Raw genomic sequence first — 27,840 nt, 5'->3', positions numbered from 1 at the left:
ATGGAACAAGATGATTAGTTCTCCTGTGGGCCGGGATGATTAGTTCTCCTGTGGCAACTGTGGAACATGATGATTAGTTCTCCTATGAGTCGGGTTGATTAGTTCTCCCGTGGCAACTGTGGAACAGAATGATTAGTTCTCCTGTGGGCCGGGATGATTAGTTCTCCCATGACAACTGTGGAACAGGATGATTAGTTCTCCTGTGGGCCGGGATGATTAATTCTCTCGTGGAAACTGTGGAACAGGACGATTAGTTCTCCTGTAGGCTAGGATGATGAGTTCTCCATGGCATCCACTGGACAGGATGATTCGTTCTCCTATGGACAGGATGATTAGTTCTCCTGTCAAGGCATCCTACTCATGTAGTCTGGGACTCATGGGAAGTACCTCTCATCTGATCAATGAGAAGGGAAATGAGGATAGGGACCATAGTAGTTCTATCGATGGACGCATTATTGTATCTACCGTACTCCCCATGCTAGGATGACCTCCATTGATCTGGGATCAATGAAACTGATCTGGGATCAGTATGAGTGGTTTGAGACATTCTCTTGTGACATTGATCTGGGATCAATGAAACTAATCTGGGATCAATATGAGTGGTTTGAGAGACTCTCTTGTGACATTGATCTAGGATCAATGAAACTGATCTGGGATCAATATGAGTGGTTTGAGACACTCTCTTGTGATATTGATCTGGGATCAATAAAACTGACTTCGGGTCAGTAAGAGTGATGTGACACACTCTCTTTAGATGAAACTAACTTCGGGTCAGTAGAGAATGGTATGAGACATTCTCAATCAATTCTTCTTCTTCATGGTTCAGCAGAGCAGAGCAGAGCTCAGGAGATCGAGTAGAGCAGAGCAGTGCAGCGCACAGATGGCAGAGATGGTACAGTCAGACATATGGATCAGCGGATGGAGTTCTCCCTAGTTGAGAGGGAGTTAAAATTGGCAACTAGGGCCAAACTCTATGTGGGTCATCTTATTTATGGCAGCTGGTATTTTTCTTGGATCCCTCTCATCGAGAGTTGTAGGATTGATCTAAAGATCATCCGATTCCGATAAGTATTCATGAAGTTATGAATTTATTTGTGTTATAAGACAATTCGTCAAGGTCAGCCAACAACCAAATAAACCCCACATGTGCTCAACATTTTAGGATAAACATAGGTGGCCTTCAAGTCATTTCAACGCACACTTGGGATCTCTTCCTCTCTCTACTTGTATTTGGGTTTTAGTAGGAGGAGAGATCCTAAGGAATAACGTTTCCCTGATCTAGAGGGCAGAAAGCCGAAAAAGCCGGAAAAGTCAGAACTGCCAGAAATGCCGGAAAAGCCAGAATTGCCAGAAAAGCAAGAACTGCCAGAAAATCCAGAACTGCCAGAAAAGCCAGAAAAGCCGGAAATGCCAAAAAAGCCAAAACTGCCAGAAAATCCAAAAAAGCAGGAACTACAGGAAAAGCCAGAAGTTCCAAAAAAGCCGGAACTGCCAGAAAAGCCAGAAAAGACGGCTTAGATGGAACTACGGAAAACACGGAAAACCCAGAAAACCTGGAAATGTCGGAACTGCCAGAAAAGCCGGAACTGCCGGAAAAGCTGAAACTGTCGGGAATGCCAGAACTGCCAGGAACAACTGGAACTACCGAGAATAGCCAAGACTACCAAAACTGCCGGGAACAGCCGAAACAACTGGAGCATTTGTCTCTCAAGGAGAGCAACATGGAAGGGACAACTAACTAACATTGGGACAGATGTAGGTACTTAGCAGCAAATACGCCAAGCATGCAATGTTACAACTAGCATGCAAGGGACAACTAGCATGCAACAAGCAACATGCTAAGGACAACAAGCATGCTAGGGACAACAAGAAAGCAAGGGACAACAAGCAAGCAAGGTGCAGCCAACACATAGTTCAGGATGGCAACATGGTGCAGCAATGGCACATAATGGAGTACAGTGATGGGTACAGTCATGATTAATGAAGCGTGATGAGATGCAGCATAGTGATGATGGGTGCAACATGGTGTAGCGCAATGAGGTGCAGCATGATGACGAAATGCAGCACAACGATAGGTGAAGGAGTCACCTTGGAGAATTAGTTGAAGCAGCATGTCTTCAACTGATCTCATGTATCATCTTCTTAGAGATGATCTCTGCTCTTATCTAGATAAGTCAAAGTGTTGACTTCTATTGTAAATGTAGTATCTCTCTCTCTCTGTTGAACTATTGAAGAACATATAAGAAGAATTGACCAAGGGTTTCCCCACATTGGGGTTTGTCCCTGGCTAGCACTACATCTTGTGTCCTCTTGTCTTGGCTTGTCTTCTGCGATTTATGTTTATGTTCTATCTGCAGTTTACTTTAATGTTGATATGATTGCTAATCTGGAAAAGATATGGAGCTAATTGTGAAAATTGATATAAATTGCTCTAAGCATAGAACATACCTAAAATTAACAAGAATGGACAGAGAGGTGTGTAACAGTGTGATATGCATGGAGTTGTTGCAGCAGCGCAGAGGTTAGAGAGGGAGCACTTTTCAGTGATAGAGGGAGCTTCAGCATCAGGAGTGTTTCTAGCCTTACGGAGATGTCACAGTTGAGAGATCAGTTACTTACTTCTCAATAACTGAGTTGCAGTGCAACAGTTAGCAGTGGTAGTGCTATGGGCAGCACGATGCAGCATGATGAGAGGGGTTGCAGTGCAGATGCAACAGTGACAGTGGCAGGGCCATGGGCAGCAGCAAGGATGCAGAGGAAGTTGCAGTATGGATGCAACAATGACAGTGGCAGGGCCATGGGTAGCAGTATAGGATGCAACAGTGCAGAGGATGTTGGGCAGCAGGCCTAACATTAGCACAGGGACCGATGTCGGATGATCAGAGTGATGCTAAGTGAGGAGTATTACTAAAGCACAGTCCTCACTAAGAGGCAGTGTTGATTTGGGGTAGCATTGGATGCGCTTTAGCCATGCAAATTGGTGGAGGCTAAGGCACATAAGATCTCCAATACCCAGAAAGGGTTTGGGAAGATTCTAAACAGTTTGGGAGATATTAAAATAATTAATGTTTTTAATGGAGTCCCTAAGTCTAAACTTAGGGAAATTAAAATATTAATGTAAATTATTTATAAAACTGTGTTAGAATGGTCCAAAAGTCATGGATCAAGCCAGATCTAATCTTAGCCGTTGATTAGAGACTTAATTTCGATCGTTGATTTGTCAACGAGAAAAGTATAAGAGGAGGCTTGAGGGTCACTTGGAGAACACACCGAAGAGATCAAGACTTCTAATTCTGGGGATGGGTTTGTTGAGAAAGTTGAGAGTGATCAAAGTTGCAGTTGAGGGGCAGTGAATACAAAAGTGGAGAGGCAGAGATAGCACCGGGAGGATCAATGTAGTAGCCAGAGAGAGGGACACAGAAGCAACCAAGGGTTCAAGTAGAGCCAGCCAGGGCTCACGCAGAGGCATCCAGGAGCTGCGCTGTGCCTCAGAGGGCCAGCGTGGGTGACGCAGAGGGTCAGAGGGCTGACACAGTGCCTCCAGAGGCTGACGCAGGCCAAGCCAGAGTGACGTTAGGCTAACGCTGAGCTAGAGAGAGGCGACGCAGTCCCTAGAGGCTGACGCTGGGGTTTCGTGGGGCAGATTGGAGCTGTAGAGTTGTCGAAGTTTTTATTCTGGGTTTCAGCCGGAATATCTGCTTCCGAGTAGAGAGGTGCTATTGCCGAGATTTTTATCTGTGGGGTGAGCCGGATTTGGCACGCAGATTGTATTCTAAAACAACTTAATAAATCAAACCCTCAAATAGTTGCACTAGTTTTCCCGCATTCGGTTTTTCCAGGGTCATTAGTCCAAAAATAACGGTGTCACTTGTGTGCTTGTTTCTATTTCCTTCAATTGATGATCTGTAATGTGTTGAGTATGTAATTGTATTTATTTTTAGTATTTACATGGTAAATAACTTGTTAATTAACAGAACAAGTAGGTAGGAATAAATGAGTAAAGTGCATGAAGGGTTTCTAACATGTCAAACTCAGAAATTTCAACATCTCGTAGAATCTGACAAAGTTCCCTGCTCGTTCTTCCTCTAGTAGCAGGTGCTTCTGTTAGCTCCTCCTCCTCCTGTGATTCTTCCTGATCCGAGGAAGAATTCTTGACTTCTGTTGGTTGAAGTGGTTTGAACAACGGCTCATATTTTGACTGCTCCTCGGAAGGCATTTCTCGAGATTTTCTGAAGGCCCTATCCCCCATGAACTTCACATCTCGTCGAACTACTACCTTCCTGCTACCTGGAAGATAGATTCTATATGCCTTAGCGTTCTCTCTATATCCCACTAGATATCATTTCTCTGTAGTTTGATCTAGCTTCTTCCTCTTTTCCTCTGGTATGCGGCAATATGCTAAGCTCCCAAATATCCTGAAATGGCTGACTTCAGGTGTCTTCCCTGTGAAGACTTTCTCTGGAGTAATCTTTCCCAATGCCCAATGAGGAGTTCTATTCTGAACATAGACTGTCATGTTGCATTCTTCTACCCACAGGAATTTTGGCATATCCTGATCATACATCATGGCCTTGGCTACTTCCACGATAGTTTGGTTCTTCCTATCCGCTACTCCATTCTGCTCCGGATTGTACGGAGCTGTCCAGTCTCTTCTGATGCCCTCCCTAGCGCAAAAATCTGTGAAGTCCTTGTCGACATATTCTCCACCGTTATCTAAGCGCAAAACTTTTATTTTCTTTCCAGTCAGTTTCTCCACTAGAGCCTTGAACTCTTTGAATCGATAGAAAACCTCATCCTTGGTTTTCAGAAAATAAATCCAAATTTTCCTGGAGTGGTTAACGATGAAGGTGACGAAGTATTCGACACCACTAGTAGATTTAGTGGACATTGGTCCGTAGATATCTAAGTGTATCAATCCTAGTACACTCTTGGCTTTGTTTTTACTTCTAGGAAATGTTACTTTGGTGTACTTACCTTGAGCACATCTTCTACATACATCATCTCTTTCTGTACTAAGATTTGGAACTCTTGTTACAGTTTTCCTGAGGATTCTCAGAGCCCCATGGTGCAAACGTCCCAATCGTCTATGCCATAGTTCATTCAGATCCTTGTCCCCATGAATGCCTATCAATGCCATTGGTGATTCTAGCTATACCTTGTATAACCTGTTATTCTTGATTGCGATCTGTGTTTTCTTTTTCCAACTTGGGTGTTTGACGTACACTTTCTCCTTGATGAAGAAAATGTCATAGCCCTTGCTTTGAATTTGTGATAAGGATAGTAAGTTCATCCCCAGTCCTGGCACATGCAACACATTGGTGGCCCAGAACCGCTCTCCCGTTTCTGTTTGAAACATTATGGTCCCCTTTCCTATGAGAGTACACTTTGCCTTATTCCCCATGGTGATCTGAAAATTCATCCTTTACTCCTGATACTCAAAGAAACATTCCCGGATTCCTATCATATGCCAGGAGGCTCCATTGTCTATATACCATACCTTAGATGATGTTGAGCTTGTTACACAAGCAACTTCTTCTTCCAATCTGGAAGCCAACATAGAGAAATCAAGATTTCTATCCCTTGTGCAATTTTCTGAAAATCTGCATGAGTCTCCTGATGTTGATGCCTCTGCATCATGATCTCGACCCATAATTGATTTTCCCTTCATGTCTCTGATTCTTTGCTCTGATACCATGTGAAAATTCTATTACTACAGCAACTAATTTATTTTTCCTACTTATTCTTCAATAAGTTATTTACGAAATCAATTCAGTAAATATTAAAATAAACTCTACTGCAGATATCACACCATAGAGCAGAAACAAATACTTGCACAAAAACCAAACACATCAACATAGTTATTTTTAGAAAAATGTCCTCGAAAAAACCTAGTGCATGAAAATCTGTGTAGCTGAGGAGAATTTTATTAATAAGCTATTCTTGAGTACAACTGGGTGCCAAACTTGCTTACCCAACAGAGATAAATTCTCCAGCATCTCCCCCATACTCAGTGTCAGACTTGTTGGCCTCTACGCAGCTCCCAGACCCTCTACGTCAGCTCTTGCCTCTCTACGTCAGGGCTAGGCCTCTTTGCGTCACCCATGCAGGCCCTTCAGTGACTGCGCAATCTTTCTGCCTCTGCGTCTACCTCTTTGATCTCTACTTTGATCTTCTGGTACTGTTCCCGCCTCTCTGTTCCGTACTCGCTACCTCTTGCTGTAATCCAGACCTCTAGTTCGAATTTCTTAACAAACCCCGCTCCAGAAATTGAACTGACTGGTCTCCCTCAGAATATCTCCAACTGAGCCTCAAGTCTTCTCTTATACTTTTCCTATTGATGAATCAACGACCGAGATTAAGTCCCTAATCAACGACTAAGATTAAAATAGACTTGATCTTCATCTCTTAGAAGCTTCTCATCCTTATCTTTATTAATACCCATTAATATTTTTATTTTCCTAAGTTTAGACTTGACACCTCATTAAAAATTTTAATTATTTTAATAACTTTTCATCTGGATGGAATTTTCCAAAATGATTTCTGGGTCTTGGAGATCTCATGCTCTTTAGTCTCTCCACCAATGTTCATGGCTAGAGCAAATCCGATGCTACCCCAAATCAACAACTTGCACATTCGAAAAAGCTGTGAAGCACCAAGTTTGGAAGGATGCTATGAACGAAGAGTATGAGTCGATTATGAAGAATGATGTCTGGGATGTGGTCCCTAGACCCACGGAAAAATCCATTGTCACCTCGAAATAGCTCTACAAGATCAAGCATGGAGCTAATGGAAATGTGGAAAAGTTCAAGGCTAGATTTGTTGCTCGAGGCTTCTCTCAAAAGAAAGGTGTGGACTATAATGAGATATTTGCACCTGTTGCCTGATATACCACCATCCATTCGATTATAGTCATTGTTGCCTCACATGGATGGAATCTACACCAGATGGATGTCAATACCGCCTTCTTACATGGTTCAATTAAGGAGGAAGTCTACGTAGAACAACCCGAGGGGTTCTAAGTTCAAAATCATCAGACATATGTATGTAGGTTGAAGAAAGCCCTCTATGGGTTGAAGCAAGCTCCCCGAGCTTGGTATGAAAGGATCAACAACTATCTGATGAAGCTAGGATTTACAAGAAGTGAAGCTGATCCGAACCTTTACTTTAAGGTTGAGAATGATAGACCTCTCATCTTGGTACTCTATGTGGATGATCTCTTTCTGACAGGTGCAGACCCTCTTATTCATCAATGTAAGAGGGAGTTGGCTTCCGAATTCGAGATGAAGGACATAGGACTGATGCATTATTTCCTAGGGTTGGAGGTCTGGCAATATCTAGGTGAGACTTTCCTTTCTCAAGGAAAATACATTGTGAAGCTACTTGAAAGATTTGGGCTGGTGGACTACAAGTCTGTGACTACTCTGATGGAACTTAACTTCAAGAAGTTATGCGGAAGTATTGTTGGGCTCGATTTGGGAAATCCTACTGAGGATCATTAACTCGTGGGGGCCCTGATGTTCTTGGTGAACTCCTGTCCGGACATATGTTTTGCAGTGAATACATTGAGTCAGTTTATGGTCGAGCCTCATCACATACACTGGATTACTGCCAAGAATCTCTTGAGATATCTCCAGGGCACAATCACTTATGGACTGAGATACACTGTCGGGAATCTAAGGCTCCATGGTTATTCTAATGTTGACTGGGCTGGCAGTGTGGTGGATCGTAAGAGCACATCTGGATGTTGTTTCTCTCTAGGTTCTGCTTCGATGTCTTGAATGAGAAGGAAGTAGAAGGCAGTTGCTTTGAGCACCGCTAAGGCCAAATATATTGATGCTAGTATGGCCTCCTGTGAAGTCGTTTGGTTGAGGAAGCTCTTTAGTGAGTTGTTTGGACATGTGCTGGATACCACCATGATCTATTGCGACAACCAAAGTGGGATTTGTCTTTCTGAGAATCTCGTCTTTCATGACCTCTCCAAGCATATTGATATCAGGTACCACTTTATCCAGGATATGATACAACAGGGAAAAATAAGGCTTTGTCATATTTGGACTGATGATTAGGCTGAAAATATTCTTATGAATCCCCTAGGGAAGGTCAAATTCTTAACCTGCCATGAACGAATTGGATTCGTGGAGAGACCCACTTATGAGGGTCCCGTTTAATTTGGATATTGAGCTCTGGGAGCTTCGGGGGGCTTGGGCTACTTCTTGGAGCAATAAGCGACCATAGGGTGAGTGGTTCACCTTACCCTGTGATACCGCATGTTGATATATGCATATGATGAGTGGTTCACCTTCTCCTATGGAATATGAGTAGGATGAGTGGTTCAGCTTCTCCTGACGATACATCCCACCCATCCAGTCTGAGACTCATGGGAAGTACCTCTCGTCTAGCCAATGAGTAGGGAAATGAGGATAAGGACCATAGTACTACCGACGGACTCATTGTGTACTACCGTACTCCCTATGCTAGGTTGTTTGATATTGATTTGGGATCAATGGAGACTGACTTCAGGCCAATGGAGAGTAGTATGATACACTCTCGATTATTGGAGACTGACTTCGGGTCAGTGGAGAATGGTATGATACATTCTCGATCATTTCTTCTTCATTATTTCTTCATGGTTCAACAGAGCAGATCAGGGATGACAAGGATGGTACATATTGTCAGATGGTTTGGCAGGTGGAGTTCTTCCTAGTTGAGAGGGAGTATTAAATTTGGAAACTAGGGCCAAACTCCACCTTGGACAACTCATATGATGCATCTAATATTTTTATTGGATTCCTCTTTCCGAGAGGTGTAGGATTAATCTAAATATCACCTCATTTTGACGTGTTTCTCGAATATCAAGTGTTTCAGATGTGGTGAGATGGGTCACTACGCTACTTAGTGTCCTCTCAAGAAGAAGGGCAAGGATGAGAAGCACGATCTGAAGGTTGTGCCCGCGAAGATCGAAGAGGAGTTCACCATGACAACCGAGATACCTCCATGAGAGAGGTGGGCTGATTTGGAACTGTAGTTCGAAAGAGCTACAGATGGGCTAGGTCCTTGAGGAGTCCACCTCTTGGATCAATACCTTGCAATGGGAGCCCAGTTTTTCACTAATGGTATGGACTAGTGTCAGATGGTGTCGAGGAGACAGTTGTAGTGGCTAGAAATGCCAGAAACTAAACAACGCAGAGCAAAGTTGGCAACATTGCAGATGGCACAGAGCAGAGGTCAGCAGTAGCGCAGTAGATTCAGAGGGTCAGCGCAGAGACTAACAGCAGTCGGGCTTCAGCATTCACGTGGTATCATACTAAACATAGTTAGTTCAGTAATTTTGGATGTTTTTCCATTGCTATAAGCAACAGTTTGTAATGCGGTGGTAGTGCTAGCAACAGAACAAATGCAGCACTTAAGAGGGAGCTATAGTACGGATGCAGTGTTGAAAGTGGCAGTACAGTTGCAACAGGAGCACAGTAGTTGGTGGACAATATGTGAGACATCAACAACGTAGAGGATGATGCTTCAGAATCATAGCAGTATGCAACAGTAGTATATTGCTAGAGCACTTCCTCGCTAAGAGGGAGTGTTGATTTGGGATATCATCAGATGTGCTCTAGGTCTCAAATTTTGCAGGGATGCTTAGGCACATCTATTCTAAAGAACCCAAATATCGTTTTGGGAAATTCCACCCAGACACGATTTTATTAAAATAATTTAATATTTTTTAATGGGACCCTAAGTCTAAACATAGGAAATTGAAATATTAATGGGTAATAATCATAGTTTTAAAAACTGGCCCAGCTAACCAGTTACCAGTCTAACCGACGGATTAGCAAGCCCACCGGTTGGAACCGGTGAAAAAATCGGGTTTGATCCCCTCCGTGGCGAAAAAAATGAACTAACCGGTCCTAACCGGCTGGTTTAGGACGGAATCGGCTAGTTTGTATCAAACTGGCCGGTTCCATCCTAACCGGCCAGTTACTGGTCAAGCCCACCATGAGCCCAGTAAGCGCATTTATAAATGACTTTTAGGGGTTTTGGAGGGAAACTAAGAGTGCTTTCCCTCCAAAAACACCCTCTCCAAGCCTTTAAGAGGCCCCTCTCCTTCTCATTGGTCTCACGCATCTGATTTGGAGTGTTTATGAGTGTTTGTGAGTTTGTTTGTGAGCTTGGAGATTGTTGAGTTTTTGCTGGAGTAGTCACTTTGGAGTTGGAGTTGGAGCTATTTTGGAGATAGTTTGTAGCTGTCAGTGGAGTAGGCATCTTCAAGAGGAGGCTAAGGAAGCTAGTTTGCATTTCCAGGTAAGGATTTTCACTTGAAAATTCCTCATTTGATTGTTGTCCATGAATTAAATTTTTTTATGTGCTATAAATTTATAAAATTCTCACTTCTAACTTATAAGTTCTATCATCTATGCTATCAAATCTCTAGCTCTATGCTATCAAATTTTGTAGCTTGCATGTGCATTTGTTTTCCTACATTTAGCTTTGGTTTTCCATGTTGCTTAGCTGCAATTTTTTTTAAATGGCATATTTCTTTGCAAATTGTTATTATTTCAAGCAAACATGATCCGGATTTAGATAAGAACGCAACAAATTACAGAGATAACCATAAAAACAGATATGCAGTAGAAATAATACTTCATTTCATTAAAGTAAAATACTTAAATATGCTTACAAACAAAAATGGAAATAAACCAGCTAGGGCGATGGTAGCTTATCTCTAAGAAGAGATATGGCAGCTACATGCCTCTGAACTATCTTACAACGAAGCTCAAAGGCCTATTTATTGTTGAGAAATAATAGAAAACCCTTAACATCCCAAAACCTAACCCTAGAAGATGAAAAGCCAAATTGTGGGCCCTGTTTTGGGTAAGTTGGTACATCAACTTCCCAGGGTCATAACTTTGGCACCCGATCTTCGTTTGACACATACAATAGCTCGTTAGAAATATCTATCTGAGCACTACAACTTTGGGAAGAGCAATATCGATCCATGGACCCATGTTGATCCCAGATTTGCCAAAAAAACGTCGTTTAGGGCCTCAAAATGGCTCCGAAAGTACAGGACCCGAAAAACTGCTAAAAATAGTAAATTGTGCTACAATTACGGAAATTAAAAAACTGACAGAGACATTTGTGGGGGTCCAAATCGGATAGGTGGGTGGCCACCAACATCCATCTGGATCATTCCTCCCCCCTTAGGAAGCAATGGTCCCCATTGTGTTGAGTTCCTCCATCTGCTGGACTTGGTCGCTGGTGAGCTGTTCTGCAATCTCTGATGTGTCCAATAATGGTGGGAAGCGTGGTCGAGGGCAGTACACATTGAACATTTGGTGCAGATGAAAGAATGGAGGAATGTTGTTCTCCAAAGCATTGTTTCCCATAGCCTTGGTAATGCTGTAAGGACCATGTCGGTGTGGTTTGAGCTTCTGATGAGCTCTTGTAAGGCGTTTTTTCTGCAGATTTAACCAAACTTTTTCGCCCACCTGAAACTTGTGTGGTGCCCCTATGGGTGAGGAGAAGTTGTTCCTGTGTTCTTTCATGACCGTAACCCTCTGTTGTTGCTGCTGTGTGGAGGAACCCTTTGCGAGGTTCATGGATATGGCGACGATCTTCCCCTTACTTTGGGAGCGAACCAGACAGAAAATGAATTTCCTAGTCCAGGAGATGAGCTTGCTGCCTTTCTTAGCAGTGATCAAAGAGGTGGATGTAGGTGGGGCTACCTCTGGTATCCGATATAATAAATCATCCAAAGAAGTAATGATAGCGCGAGGCCTTGACTCATACACAACATGTCGCCTCCACAAGTATGGCTAGCCTAATAATACATCACGAACATCAAGCGATGTAACATCACACAATACCTCATCTGTGAAAGGTTTGATGCTGTAGGGAAGGCGGCACTGCTGGCAGACTCGGAGATCTCGTCCTTGGTGAAGCCACCCGATATTGTACGACTGCGGGTGTGGTGTAGTCGGTAGGCCCAACCGCTTCACGACCTCTGCTGAAACGAGGTTCTTTTGGCTACCACTGTCGACAATGAATTGCAGCGGCGAACCCTTCACCCACATCTGTGAGTGGAAAAGACGCTACCCCTCCTCTGGATCTTCGGGCTCATTCTTTTGGAACCTAGCGGTGGCAACAATGGCGCTAGGCTCCGCGTCAATGATCTACTTCCCTTTGCCATTCCCCTTGTCGGGTTCTGACTCAAGGTCGGAACATGCATCTAATTCTGAAGCCTTCAACTCGGCCATCGACAACTGCTTGGTCCGACACTCACTTGTGTTGTGAGTGGGGCTCTTATGGAACTCGCACCACTTTCCTGTGTCCTTCTTTGGCTCGATTTTGATAGCGTATCGGTACGCCGTGCCGAGTGAGGAGATGTTCAGGAACTCCATCTCTTCCTGGATGTATCTGTGTAGGCAGCCGCGGTACTTGAGTACCAAATGTAGCTCAGAATCCTTGATACCCAACTGTGTGAAAAGGGTATGAAAAATGTTTGTGAAATCCAGCACATCTTGGTCCCTTCCCTGTCGTAGCGTGGTCCACTTTCTGTATTTTTCCTCATAGCTTTTGACAGGGTAGCACTGCTCCTTGATGGCATCCCGGAATGAATCCCAAGTGGGTGCGGCTGAAAATAGTGAGGCCGTACTTTCATCCTTTTGCTCGCAGTAGGTTTCCCACCAGTCCTTGACATGGGGGGCTACTTTGAGAAGAGCGAAAATAATCTTTTCCCAACTGGAAAACTCATGAATAGAAAAATACCCATCTAGCAGATTTAACCATTTATATACAGCATCTTCGTCTATTTGACCCTCGAAGATGTGGATTTCAAAATTAACTTGTACCTTAAAGGGTGTGGCATTTCCAGAGTAGTTGTTGGAAGCCGATGCGTCACCTCTAGGTAGCCGCTGAAGGATCTAGGCAAAACTATCCATCATCGCGTTCCTTTGTCACTCGAGGGCTTCCTCGAGCAAGATTTTGATAGGATCTCCTACCCCCTCATCTTTCTTTTCATCCGCCATGGGAGGCCATTAGGATTTGCGAAGCTGATCTTGCAAAGGTTCGATCAGTTCAAGCCCTAACTCCTTATATCCTGACCTCGTTGGGGATATGCAAAGAAAAACAGAGAAAAAGCAAACCGCTCTGATTCCATTTATCTGGATTTAGATAGGAACGCAACAAATTACAGAGATAACCATAAACACAGATATGCAATAGAAATAATACTTCATTTCACTAATGTAAAATACTGAAATATGCTTACAAACAGAAATGGAAATAAACCAGCTAGGGCGATTGTAGCTTATCATTGAGAAGAGATGTGGTGGCTACATGCCTCTGAATTGTCTTACAATGAGATTCGAAGGCATATTTATTGTTGAGAAACAATGGAAAACCCTTAACATCCCAAAACCTAATCCTAGAAGATGAAACGCCAAATTGTGGGCCCCGTTTTGGTTAAGTTGGTACATCAACTTCCCAGGGTCGTAACTTTGGCACCCGATCTTCGTTTGACGTGTAAAATAGCTCGTTAGAAAGATCTATTCGAGCACTACAACTTTGGGAAGAGTAACATTAGTACATGGATGCATGTTGCTCCCAGATTTCCCAAAAAACGTCGTTTAGGGCCTCAAAACGGCTGCGGAAGTTCAAGACCCAAAAAACTGCTAAAAATAATAAATTGTGCTATAATTACGAAAATTGAAAAACTAACAGAGACAGTTGTGGGGGTCAAAATCGGATAGGTGGGTGGCCACCAATGTCCACCTGGATCAAAACATGGCTCCAAAAGGAAAGGACAGTGCATGGGCTCATTGTGATGTAATTGATGGAAAAATGATATTCAAATTATGCCATAAATCTATTGGATGTGGGGGTATTCTTAGATTGAAAAAACACTTGGCTACGATAAGAGGCCAAGTAACGCCATGTGGTGCACCAAATGCATTGTTAGGTCCTATTAGGGCAGAATACATTTCCAAGCTTGAAACGTTTTATGAGGATAAGGCTAGGGAGAAGGCCATCCAAGATGACATTGCAAGGAAGAGGGAATTATTAGAAGCCATGAAAGAGAGTGGGTATGATGATTATGAGATTCAAGACTCAACTTCTATCCCTTCCACCAATGACCCCTTTCACTATCTTCATCCTTCTTGTGGCCAACCATCAAAAGGAACAAAGAGAACAAGCATCCAAAGTTTTTTCTCATCTTCTGCCAACATTGCCTCTTCTAATCCCATTTCCTCCCAGCCAAGTTGTCAACTCACTTTGGATCAACATTGGAAAAAACAATGCAAAGAAACTTCTCATCAATACATTGCTAGATGGTGGTATGATTCAGATATCCCATTTAATGCTGCTCGCTCACCTTATTACCAAGCTATGTGGGACTATGTTATAGCTGCAAGAAAAGGCTTCAAAGGCCCTAGTATACATGACTTGAGGGGAGCCCTTTTGCAAAAAGAGATATCTTCCATTGATGAGTATTTGGTTGAGCTTAAAGATTCATGGCTCAAAACAGGTTGTTCCATCATGTCAGATGGATGGACCGATGGAAAGAACTGCACTATCATTAATTTCCTTGTTTCTTGCCCTCAAGGAACCATGTTTTTGAAATCAGTTGATGCATCTGATAAGGTGAAGGATGCAGCCATTCTATTTCAGCTTTTGGATAACATTATTCAGGAAGTTGGGGAGCAGCGCGTTGTGCATGTCATCACCGATAATGCCTCAAACTATTTTCTTGCTGGAAAGATGCTTGAGACCAAATATAAGACCATATTTTGGACTCCATGTGCTGCACATTGCATAGACCTCATGCTTGAGGATATAGGCAAAGTGGAGTAGGTAAAAAACACTGTAGAGCATGCCAAGTGCATTACAAAATACATTTACAACCACTCATGGGTATTGAGCCTAATGAGGAAAAACACTGGGGGAAAAGAGCTTGTTAGGCCTGCAATTACGACATTTGCAACTCACTTCCTCACGTTGCAATGTCTCAATGGTCAACATAAAAACTTGCAGAAAATGTTTTCTCTGAAGAATCGTCTGAATCTCGGTGGGCTCGTAGACCAAATGGAAAAGACACCAAAAAGAAAGTGTTAGACAGTTTTGGAAAAGGTCTGTAGAGCTTGCGAAAATTACCAAGCCCCTTATTAAGGTGCTAAGGATGGTGGATGGGGAAAAATTGGCCACGGGCTACATTTATGAGGCTATGGATCAGGCAAAGGAGCAGATACGGGCAACTTACAAGGACAGATTAGCTAAATATGGCCGTATATGGGAGATCATTGATAATAGATGGAACAATCAACTCCAATGTCCTATACATGCAACTGGGTATTTTTTGAACCCAAAGTATCATTATAAAAATCGGCTAGGAGATCTACATGATGGGGAGGTCAGAGCTGGATTGATTGATTGCTTGGAGCGCATGGTCCCTACCCATGCAGACCAGTTGGAAATACATAGACAACTTACTGTTTTCACTATGGCAGGTGGTACCTTTGGCAAAAACTTGGCAAAGATGGCAAGAGATGTGGACCAACCAGGTAAGCAATTCCAATTTCCAATTTGTTTTTCTTTTCAAGTTAAAATTGTTTACGTTCTTTACAATTCAAATTATAAACTAAGTTACTAATTAGTGTCTTTTTCTTTGCAGCAAATTGGTGGGAGTCATTTGGCGGCCAGTGCCCTCAATTACAAAGGTTTGCAGTTAGAGTCCTCAGTCAAACTTGTAGTACTTCAGGTTGTGAGCGCAATTGGTCTGTTTTTGAGTGCATACACATGAAGAAGAGAAACCGTATGGAACAAAAACGGTTAAATGATCTTACTTTCGTGCAATACAACCTTCGACTAAGGAGGAACCAAATGATGAGAAAAACACCTGATCTAGATCCCATTATGTTGGACAATATTGATCCAACATCAGAATTGGTGGAGGAGACTGAAGAACTTGTGTTTGAGGTTGATTTTGATATCGACATGGCTTTAGCGGGGGATGAAGCAGATTATGTGGCGGCATCAGAACCAGGATCAGTAGCGGCATCAAGGAAAGGCAAAGAACCAATGGAAAGCACTAGTCGTACAGGTCGACAAACTCATGCTTCCATTAGGTCCACTTCTATTGTTATTGGTGGCATTGATACTGAGGTTGCAGATCAGGCTGGGGCATCCTCAGACTCTGAACAAGATGATGTCTATGTATCTCCTGATGATGATCTTGTGGCTAATAGTGGTGATGAACTTGATGATTGATCATGTGTACACTGTAGACTTGTAGTAGGCCAATGGCTTCATAGCTTGCAGCATTATTTTTGGACTTTATAGGCCATTTAAAGCCTCATTGCTTATGTATTTTGCTATTTTGTCGATGATATGTACTGCACTCGGTGCCATTTTGATATATTCACCTTTACATGGTATATAAATGAGCAAACTTTGCATATTTTGTCTGTATTGGCTGGTGATCATGGTTTTAAATCTTAAAAATAGTTTTGTTTCATTAAAAATTAATTATTTAATGTATTTTTTAAAAACCGGTTCGTTCAGACCAAACCAATCCCTGTTAGACCGGTTCCGGTTTTAAAAACATTGGTATTAATCTAATTGTGGGTGTAAATTCTAGAAGAAGATGAAGATCAAGCCAAAATGATCTGAGCCTTTGATTAGGAGTGAATCTAGGCCGTTGGTTGTCCAATAGAAAGATATAAGAAGGGGCTCGAGGGTCATTTGGAAAACACACCAATAAATCAAGAGATTGAATTTCTGAAGTGAGAAGTTCTCAGGAGGAAATTTGGATGGAGGATATTTCTTGTAGTTGCGGGGCAGGGATGGCATCCGGAGAGAGAGAGAGATCCTATCAGCTAGAGAATCATCAGCAAAGAGAGGAAGAGAGTGATCTAGTAGCCCAGATGCAGAGGCTAATCTAGGGCCACGCAGAGGCAACGTAGAGGGTGAAAGAGTCTGAGATTTTGCTGAGGAGAGTCAGTTTCAAAAGCCGGGAGCTAGGGTGTGAGACCGGGAGGCTGCAAATAGAGACTCCAGGCAAAAAATCTTTCAACAGATTGGGTGACGCAGATCCTAGAGAGGTTGACTCAAAGACTACATGAGGACGGCGCAGAGCAACGTAGGGCCTGCGAGAGGCACTTCATTCAGTATCCGGATGAGCCGAGATTTTCTCAGTGACTGTGTGAGGTAATCTCACAAATATTTTTGCCAGTATTTCTCTCTCTGTAACTGAATAACATGAGAGGTATTCAGAGATGTATTCAGAATTTGCTATTTCTTAATAATAATAAACCCTTAGAACTGTTGCATCGGGTTTCCCACATTGGGTTTTTCCGGGGACATTTGTCCAAAAATAACGGTGTATATTGTGTTGTATTTTCTTTCTTGCTCAGTTTCTTGTTTCCGCATAATATTTAATTAAGTGATGGTTGCAGTGTATGTATTACGATATTTGCCGTAGGAAACTACAAGTAATTTGTTTAAAGGAATTTAACAGATAGGAGTAATATATTCAATTGTTGCAGTAGGGGTTCCAGTTGAAGAATTTTCACACATGAGGTGCTCCGACCTTGATTTTTCCACCCTTCTTTATATGCCTTTTGCCTTTTTATGATTTTCTTTTATTAATTGCTCGGGGCTCAAGGGGTAAAACCATGATGTATAAGTGTTAATTTTAGATAACAATGGTATGTTCTATGCTTTAGAGCAATTTAATTCAATTTTCTTATTAGCCCAATATCAATTTCCACATTAGCAATCACATGAACATAATAGTAAATGAAAATAGAACATAAATAAAAATAGTAGAAGACAAGCCAAGACAAGAGAACACAATATTTGGCGGATGCTAGGAAAAACCCCAATGTGGGGAAACCCTTTGATCAAGTCTTCTTATTATTCTTCAAAAGTCCAGCACAGAGAGAGAGCACAATATGAAAAATTCACTTGCTCAATCGAAGTCAAATCTGTCCAGTCAAACAACAGCCACAGGAAGCCCTAATGAGAAAGTCAACACTAGTCAACAGGGCAGAATTTATCCTACAAAACAGCTCAGTCAAACCCAGTCAACTCGGCTTCCAACAATCATCTGAATCAGCCCAAAACAGTCATGAAAAACTTAGTCAAACTTTGTCAACACAAAGTCAAACCCTTCTGCAATCAACGTTGGTCAAACAACTCGGATTGCCTCGATTTTTGTGCCCAGAAATGCGGCCTACCCAAACAGAAATATCCTCAAGAAAAACGCAGTCAAATCAAGTCAACAATTGCCCAGTCAACGCTGGTCAAACCCTCCTGCAATTCAGTCAACGCCCAAACAGAAAATTACAATCTTCTTCGCACGTGTGGAGAGAGAGGCTACCCAGAAATCCGTACCCAATCAAATGAGGAGAGAGAGATGTGTGTGAAGATGAGTGAGCAAATGAGGAAGAAGTTCCTTCTGTTTATATGCAATGTTGAGGATGAATAAACGTGTCTTTTGGGCTTCTGAGCCTACATTAGATTGCTAGCCGACCTTGACAATTTGTCCATAAACCTAAGTTGCACGAAACAGGGAAACGGGTATGAGTTTTCGAAACGGGCACGGGTACGAAACATGACCCCCCCAAATTTTGGAAATGGGGAAACGCGATATATATATATATATATATATATATATATATATATATTGTAGAATTTAGGACATTTAAGAAATGTTATGTGCAATCATAAAGCATACATGACACATTATAATTTATTACATTTAAAGTTTAAACATTATGATTAAATTTACATCACGTTTACTCATGAATGATCACATAATAAAAATAGCAATATCGGAATATCCAAAATCAACCCTTATTATATATCCAAATCTCAAAATCAATCTTTATTATATATATGAGGTTGTAAATACGATAAAGACTATGAGGCTGCAAGAACTATAAAGACAAAAGACTAACCCTCATCAAAAATAGAAGCATAAGCATGCTCAACAGTGGATGGTGGTGTTGAAGAAGATGATGGGACAATTCCACTTCCAGGCTGCACTTGAATATTCGGGGCAGCAAGAGAGAGATCCAAATCAGAACTTGCTGGATCCACATCCCATTCTTTAGAAGGACCACTGTTGTATTCTGGACCCCTACAAGATGCAAGGCGAAGGTTGGAGTGCACATAAACAAGATCCTCTGCCTTCTGTGAGCCCAACCTATTGCACTTCACATAATAACTAGGACCATAGGTGCTCTAATTCCTTTCTGTTGATGAAGAGCTTGAAACTTATGAAAGAACACAAACGTCAATGTTTTGCAAATGTACACCATGGGCAAGAAAAAAAAATCAAAACAAAAATATTAAAAACCACACATATATATATAATAATAATAAAAAAAAACCTGAATCAATCGTCGGGCCACCACCACCACCTCCTCTCCAGGTCGCTGCTCATCCACCAGTTGTCACCGCTGCTAGCATTCACCACTACAATCTTCGACCGCCACCACCCAATTGATCGCCACTAGCTACCAAATTTGCAATGGAAAGCAACCTTGCAATCACTGACAGATTGCCTCACACAGTCACATAGCCACCTTCCATTATCGCTGCCCACTCTACAAATCAATCAGACTATGGCTCTGCACGTCTTCATCTTACTCTACCACCACCACCATCACCGCTTGTTGCAACTGCTAAGTATTCCATTGACGCCACCCTCCATCTCGTTAACTATAACTTTTGCAGCGCATCTCCAATCTATGCGTACATTTGTGCTATCAGGTCATAAGGACTACAAGTTTCAGATACTTGCTCTTCTCAGCAGGCCATTTTTTCATGTCTGTCATGCGCCAAGTACCACTGCGCTACTACATATCCACCGCACTATCTTTGTATACCCACTCTCGTTGCCTTATCTTTTTATTTTTATTTTGTTTTTAAAAGCAATGATTATTTTCCTCTTGTGAATATCTATGGTGAAGGTGAATACCCATGCTTCATTTGTGGGTGTGACTTTTCAAAGAGACTCAAAAAGTAAAAAAATTCCATACACTTAGTTAGACATGAGATTATTTGGGAAAGTAAAAAAGGAACATTTTATTATAATTCAAATCCACCATTTATTTATAAAAAGATCATCATCATCATCATCATCATATATATATATATATATATATATATACATGAAACTATTATAATATTTTTAAAAATATATATATAATTTAGAGAAAAAAGAAAAGAAAAAATATTATTTAAAAAAAGATTACTTTAAAAACCTAAGTTCATCGTGACAAACACAAAATGGAGTCTAATTCGAAAATAAAGGAAGGAAGATTTCTTATAAAGGTTTTTCAATCACGGATTACAAAATAATTGCATTAAAAGGGAACATCCAAGGGAAAAAAGTTAATATCGTTATCAGTACAAGCAATGATGAAAATTACATTAACGTTAATCTGGCGAATCAACTATTAATCTCAAATGTCAATGTAGGCGAAACAAAAGATATTTTTGGTAAAAAAATATGAAATTAATGATTTACAAGTGACAATAGATCATTATGAGTACGTATCTCAATTTCGTGTTGTAACCATGTATGACAGAGAGGTTGACATAATTCTTGGTCAACCTTGGTTTAAAGAATTGGGTACACTCATGTTAAACATAGAGAAAAAAATTGATGTTTTCTTATAAGGGAAGGATGATCACATTTCGAGACATGACAATGAAGTCAGAATCGATAATGTCTTCTTCAGAAGACTTTAAAGATATTACAAAATTAATACCTCAAAAGAATCAAAACACAATACCAAAGAAGCAAAAAGAGCTTGAGGAGGTCATATCCAATAAAAACAAAGAGAATTCTTGTTTAAAAGATCATATCCAAAAACTACTTGCACAAGTCAAAAAGTGTAAAACTAAGAAGCACAAGTTAGAACAAGAAAATGAAAGTTTCGACAAGAAGCTCAACGAAAGTTTATCAGAGAAAGAAGAGGAAAATTTACGCTTAAAGAACCTTAATAAAAAAATATTAGAACAAATTAAGTGTTTAAAAGATGAGAAGTTTGAATGCCAAAATAAAGTCGACTCAAAAAATGAGGAACTCTTACGGCTCAAAAATCATAATCAGAGTCTACTCACTCAAATTAAGAAACTTAAAAATGATAAGAAATCATTGAACAACAAATTAGAAGAATTTATCACGAAAGAAGTGTCGAAGTCTTTAGTCCAAGTTGAAGAAAAAGATACGAACACTGATCCAATCAATATCACAACTCAAGAAAATAACAAACCAGTTGAAGGAAAAACATATTCAGATGTTGCAATTCAAACAATGGAAATTCCAAGTGAAGATTTTGTAACCAACTCAACAACCTCAATCCTTGAAGTAAATCAGAAAATTTCCACACTTGATAAGAGGAAGTCAAACCAAAAGAATTCCTTATCGACATCTGAATCAGAAGAGCACACAATTCAATCAGTCCGCGTATCTGTATGACTCAAAATGAAAACAACCAATTTATGTTCCAAAGAATACTGAAGTTTGCAAAATCGAATCCTATGATACCAATTCATTACAAACTTTCAGTGATCGGAATATTCTACAAAATATTACTCTAGGATGGTTAGATCCCTTTTCAGTTTGACAATTTTACTTATCACTCAAAGGATCATATCGTCTTGTATCAACGAAGATGAAAATTCCGAGACAAGAAGATATTTGAAATGGGAAAAAAGATCAAACCCTTTTATCAGTGAGCTTTGGGGACAAAGTCTTTTGAAGATAAAGGCAATTTTATGAATAAAGTGTATATAAAATAAATACAAATAATGTAAATAACAATAATAATAATTAATGATTAATTAATTAATTAATAGTGAAGAGGCATGTCTCTAGGACATGACCGTTGGTGAAGAGGTATCTGCCTAGGCTATATAAGCAAGCACTCACCCTCATTTGTAATCATCTCATCAATCCTTTTATATAATATTTAATATACATTACTTGTCCTACAATGAATGTCTTTGTCTTCGAAGTATTCTGAAAATTATTGCGTATATAAACCTTTTTCATTACAGTGGTATTAGAACATTCTTCCGAGTATACGAACTTTGTTCGTTACAGTTTCTTAGTCATTTTATTTGTAAAGTGAGTGGGAGAAGGCTCATATAAATAGAGCCTCCCCCTCACTTCTCATTTCATCATCACACAAACGTAATTTGACCTCTTCAAAAGAAAGTGTGAATTAGCTACCTTTTTGCAAATTGGGCATAGTGTGATCTTCTATGGATGTGACTTGTTGGGACCTTAACAACCCTGCTAATTGGATACGTAACAAAACCTGTGTTTCCAAACACCATCTAATGTTATGGTAGAGATAAATGGAGGCAACTTCTTCTTTAGAACAACTTTTATGCAATCCCTTGGGCTAGCATAAAACAAATTATGCCACCCATATGGAATCGGAACCTTAGGAAACTGACTGGAAAACAAATTCACAAATAACCAAAGGTCAATGGGCAGAGAAGGGAACTCCACTCACAAATTATAGTGCACCTATCACCAATCCATTAAACTATGCCTTCCACAATTAATCATAAACCCATGAACTCACAATGTCTAGGCATCATCTTTGGTATTGAACAAAAAGAAAACATATTTGAATCCCAACTCCTAGTGGAAATATGGAGAAACGTTTCTTGCTTCCCGTTGAAGTATATTTCTTAATTGTCTAGTTGTGGCTGCATTGTTTCTATTACAATTTTCATCATTATCAATGCTTTCATATATCAAAGGTTAATTCCATGAACTTGTCCTTTAGTAACAAAATAGGAAAAATCTAAAATGTGGTGTTTTAATATTAGTTTATTGTCTAACAAAATTTAGATAGTAAATGAAATAAGCAAGGAAACCAACACAGGTTTACATACCTGATTGATTGCACATACAGCGGGTACATTCATATCAAACAATACTGTATATATTTCTTCTCGTAATTGTTGCCTAGCTGCATTAACAGACTCTGTATCTGAAATGATAAATGGAACCAAAATGTACAGAACAATTAATACTATTTCTATAAAATATCCAAAAACAATCACACGTAACCAACCATTTACTAAAAATGGAAGCATATTATGCCTATAATTCAATATTTTAAAGCTCCTAATTATATTGTTTCTAAACAATGAATATCATTGCCTACAACTTGGCCAAAACATCAAGCTTGCACACAGAGAGGATTGATAGTATTGGGTATGATTTGGAGCATAAAGTTATAGTCACAAGAATTTAACTATGGGGTGGATTTTTCAACAATGACAATAAGGCAAAGACTATACAAGCAGCTTCTATACTAGTTTTGGTATTCTTTATAATAGTTTTAGGTTTCTTAAGGAAACAATATAATTGCAAATGCAAATAAAATAAACATGGAATACGGTGGAGATATTAATAGATGTCAAATATCAATATGATACCATACCGTTAGATTGAGGTAGGTTACCCAAGTAGACCAATTACATGGACTAGTTAACTACATTTTAATGCTATAAACTGGAACAGTTCCAAGGCAACTAGAGAAAGTATAGTCACCTTATACATTGAATACACTTTGAGTTAGTTCTTGCTAACTTTAGGGGGGAATCCCTATGCAATTTGGAAACAAAGTGTGACCTTGGAAAACCAATGAAACTTCCAAAATGCAAATTGTACTGGCCATGATATAAAAATCAGCCAGTAATATGCATTAAATTGATTTGCACTGTGTTACCCACCAACAGTGGGTACCCCTACGAGAATGCTTCTCTTAATCATCTCCTTCCAGCCAGCAGACAACAGCCCCTGAAAACCACCTTGTAGCCAATGTGATGTGCCAGTTTATCTCCACCACCTACATCAGCTGTATGTTTCCTCACCCATTTTTCAAGAGCACATGTTAGAAGGTGGGTAATCCAACCCAAAAGGTATGTTTTTCATGGTGCAATTGGGTGCTTATGCCTTTTTTCATTTGGGCATTTTGGTATGGATTACTAGGTGACTTGGAAGAAGAAAGGGTTTTAACTTTTAACTGTGGTTTTGTTCCTTCGCCTTTAATGGGGGGTTAATCATCAATCCTAGTCCCGTGGGATATCCCCTATTGGCCTATAGCTTTAGAAAGAGCACCACTTGGGAAACCTCGATTTTGATAGCGTGGTCCCATTTTCGCCATTCCATATTTTTCACTTCCCTCTGTACATTATGAGCCCTACTCACTATTTTCCTCCTTTCAGTGCACAAGGCACTAGCACATGTTGAGATGTGTAGCTTGGGAGGTACTCCCACAATCTCTCTGGTACTAGGTTTGTGTGGAGTTGACCCACAGAAATGTGGTTTTGTGGGCAATGTACCCAAGTGGTGGGCTGTGTTGGAAATGTAACTAGTTTCGGTCTTCATAATTGTTATTGCACTCATTTCAATTGTATATCTTATGTAACAAACAAAAGAAAAAAGAAAATTTATTGATGTAAAGCATGGGTTTCATGCTTCTTATTGATGGTCTTCTAGGTAAAAGCATGTTCTTCATGCTTCCATGATTTGTTAGGTCATAGGATTTATTGTCATGAGTCAAGGGAGTCAACACCATGTTTATAAGACCCTTCTGGGCAAAATGTAATTTGTAAAAAAATTATTTTGTCTAAAAAGTTTTGGAAACCTCCAAAGTACAAGTCGACCCTAGCAGCTACGAGTCATCCTAAAAAAGGGAATTCGACCCCTTGGAAAGGATATATAAAGAAGCAGATTCGACCTCATTTGGGACACAGTCACGCACAAGCTTGTTAGTTCTTGTAGCATTGGATGTGTTCTAGCCACGAGATTTGGTGGGGAGGCTAGAATACATGTATTCTCCAATACCCAGAAATGTTTTCTGCAAATTCCACCTAAAGATGACTTAATTAGATTTATTAGTCAATTTTTAGTATTTCCTAAGTCTAAACTTAGGAAATAGGATTAATTAATCATAATTAATTAACTCGTGGTGAGAATGTTCTAGAAAAGTACATGGATCAATTTCTAGTCAATCCTAGCCATTGATTAACATTTAATCGTGGTCGTTGAAATCTCAACAGAGGATTATAAGAAGAAGTCAATGGGGCTTGGAGAAGATACACCAAAAAATCAGTTGAGCATTTGATTTTATTGGGAAATCGATTTGTTGACACCTAATCATAGGGATTGGGTGAACAACTGTAATTAGTGTAAATAAATAATAGAGGAAATGGAGGTTCATCGGGAGATGAACTGAATAGTCACTCCCTCTTGTATATAATAATGAACAACCTAAATGAATAATGCAATTACATTTGAGGAGTTATCTCCTGGTCTAACATGGTATCAGAGCCAACTCCCAAAATTAGCTTTTGTGTTGTAACTCCTTGTATCAGTTTTCTGCCATATTTTGTCCCTCTATTCTCTACGCTCTCTCCCATATTCTCTGCGCTCTCTGGGCTCTCTGCCATATGGTATTTTTTAATCATTGTCTGCGCTCTCTGAGCTGTGCATAATTGTTCTTGTATTCCCTCTTGAGCATCCTACTACTGAGCAGACTAAAAGCCATCTCTGTCATGTGTCAGGATGGAGTGTTGAACCGTCACCGTTCCCAAGCTTTTCGTTGTGGTGGCCTATGCAGGTTCTATTGCCAAATCTCCTGGCCTGACACATCTGCGCTAATAGTCGACCCTCTCCCTCAGCCTCGCTCACATTACCAACACTCCATTGAACATGCGGTCTTTGCATTTTCATAAGTCTGGCCTGCAATTTCCGGTTGGAAGGATATCACCTCGACACATTCAGCTAGCTACCAGAAACGATAAGGAGCTCAACAAATTTCTAGCAGGCATCCACACTTCTGAATCGTAATAACGTCAGGGTCAAGGCGCTGAATGAAATTAGCGATCTCAGTTCGATTCTTCTTGAGTCGCAGTAAAAGACTGTTTGCGTTCCATGACATGAACTTGAGGGGCTCCTTCTTCACGATGCCATCTGCTTCTTCTGTTGTCTCCCACGTCGTTTTCATATATAACGCTGACCTCTATGCGCTGTTTTCATATATATAACTGTTGTGCATTGCTTTTAAGTATTGTTTTGGCATATATATGTTGTATCCACACTATTTGGCTCTCATATCCCATATAAACGTTGTTTTCATATTCCATGGTATATAACGTTGCTTGGTTGTTTGGTATATAACGCTGTCTGGTTGGAGACTATCCTAAACGCTCCTCCATACTACTCCGATATATATATATATATATATATATATATATACAACGCTCCTCCATACTACTCCATATATATTATATATTTATATATAATATATAACATTGTCCGGTATAACCATACTACCTCTGTCTTTTAAATATACCAGAAGTGCATTTTTTATATATTGGCAGCAGGGTAAATTTAAAAAAAAAAAAATTCACTGATATCTATTGTGGGAGTGGTTCTCACTGGCAAGGAGAACTATCCAGAATGGTCGTAGAAAATCAAACACACTCTCATTTTTAATGAGCTGTGGAAAGGAGTGTGTGTTGGAGACAAAGACAAAGAGCCAAAACAGCCTACCTTAGACAAGGAATTCGTCATTTGGGAAAATAAGAACAACAAGGCTTATTCATTGATTGCAACATCAGTAAATGAAGAGGTGAGTCACCATATTTCGCCATTTTTAAATGCTTTCAAAGCCTTACAAAAACTGAAGGAACTCTATGACTCACACTCTGCACTTGAAGCTGTTCAACTCGTGATTAAATTGTTCACCCTTGAATTAATAAATGATGATCCTCTTGCTCTTGCATCAGAAGTAAAATCTATTATGCATGATACCAAAGTCACAAATGTTGAACTGGACATTCCTTTGATATCTTTTCTCAAGGCACTTTAAAGTTTATCCCACTTACTCAAATTATCTTGAGTCATTTCAAGCAAATGGAAACCTCAAAGATATTACCTTTGACTCCCTTGTAAAAAAATTTGCTGAAAGAGAGAGCTTTTGGAAAGAAGACAACTCCTCGGTCTTCTGAAGACGCTGTCTGTCTTGCACATAGAGAGAAGAATCTTGCTCAAGATTCTTCCAGGGGAAGAGGTGGTCGAAGAGGAAGAGGAAGAGGAAGAGGAAGAGGGGGGTAGACACTCTCAAGGAGAAAAGTCAGATTTGCACTGCATACGCTGCAAAAGAGATGGATCACATGATGCATCAACATGCAAGTTGCCTTGGGAAAGAATTGAGCAGGAAAGAAACCAACCCAAAGATAAACCTAATGACAAAGAGAAAGGTAAAGCACCTGAATCCGCTCACTATGTTATGGCACACTATAATATTGGAGTAAATGAAGACTTATTTAATGCTTTACTTGCTTCTTGGAAAAATGATTAGTTGCTTGATTCAGGAGCAACTTGCCACGTGACTTTTATAAGAGATTGTTTTGAATAATTTACCGACAATGTTGATGGAGCAATATACTTTGCAGACAAATCAAAACTCAAGCCATCAGGGCTTGGCACAATCTGGCTTAAATTGCCTGGTCTTCCAGACTTTCTTCTGCATCATGTTCTATATCTCCCACCGCTGAGGAGAAACTTCTTGTCCTTGGTCCACATCCGCCAGCAAGGACACTCCATTCATATGTTTGATGGAAAGCTTGAAGTGAGAAAAGCATCAGACCACTCACTTGTCATGACGGGGATAGAAGAAGAAAGGCTTCTCAAGCTGTAGGGTACCTCTATTCATGCATAAAATCTCTCATACAATTCTCATTATGAAGAAGGTACATTTCCATCAAGTTTATTATAGCATGCTAGATTTGGACACT

At 40.3% G+C, this 27,840-nt stretch overlaps 1 protein-coding gene across 4 annotated transcripts in view; it reads right to left on the bottom strand.

Moving 5' to 3' along the window:
• Nucleotides 1-27,840, bottom strand: part of LOC149172188 (actin-related protein 8-like) — a 593,626-nt gene that overhangs the window by 407,319 nt on the left and 158,467 nt on the right. For all 4 annotated transcript variants that reach the window (XM_089424239.1, XM_089424240.1, XM_089424242.1 and 1 more), the window contains one exon: nt 22,921-23,018. In XM_089424239.1, the coding sequence (XP_089280365.1) occupies nt 22,921-23,018 (98 nt within the window). The remainder of the gene's footprint in view (nt 1-22,920; nt 23,019-27,840) is intronic.

The sequence above is a fragment of the Pinus tabuliformis genome, chromosome 4_2 (genome assembly GCF_031772625.1).
Source record: "Pinus tabuliformis cultivar Carrire ecotype Pingquan chromosome 4_2, CPIR1, whole genome shotgun sequence".
Classification (NCBI taxonomy): Eukaryota; Viridiplantae; Streptophyta; class Pinopsida; order Pinales; family Pinaceae; genus Pinus; species Pinus tabuliformis.
This window is presented reverse-complemented; position numbering and strand designations above follow the sequence as displayed.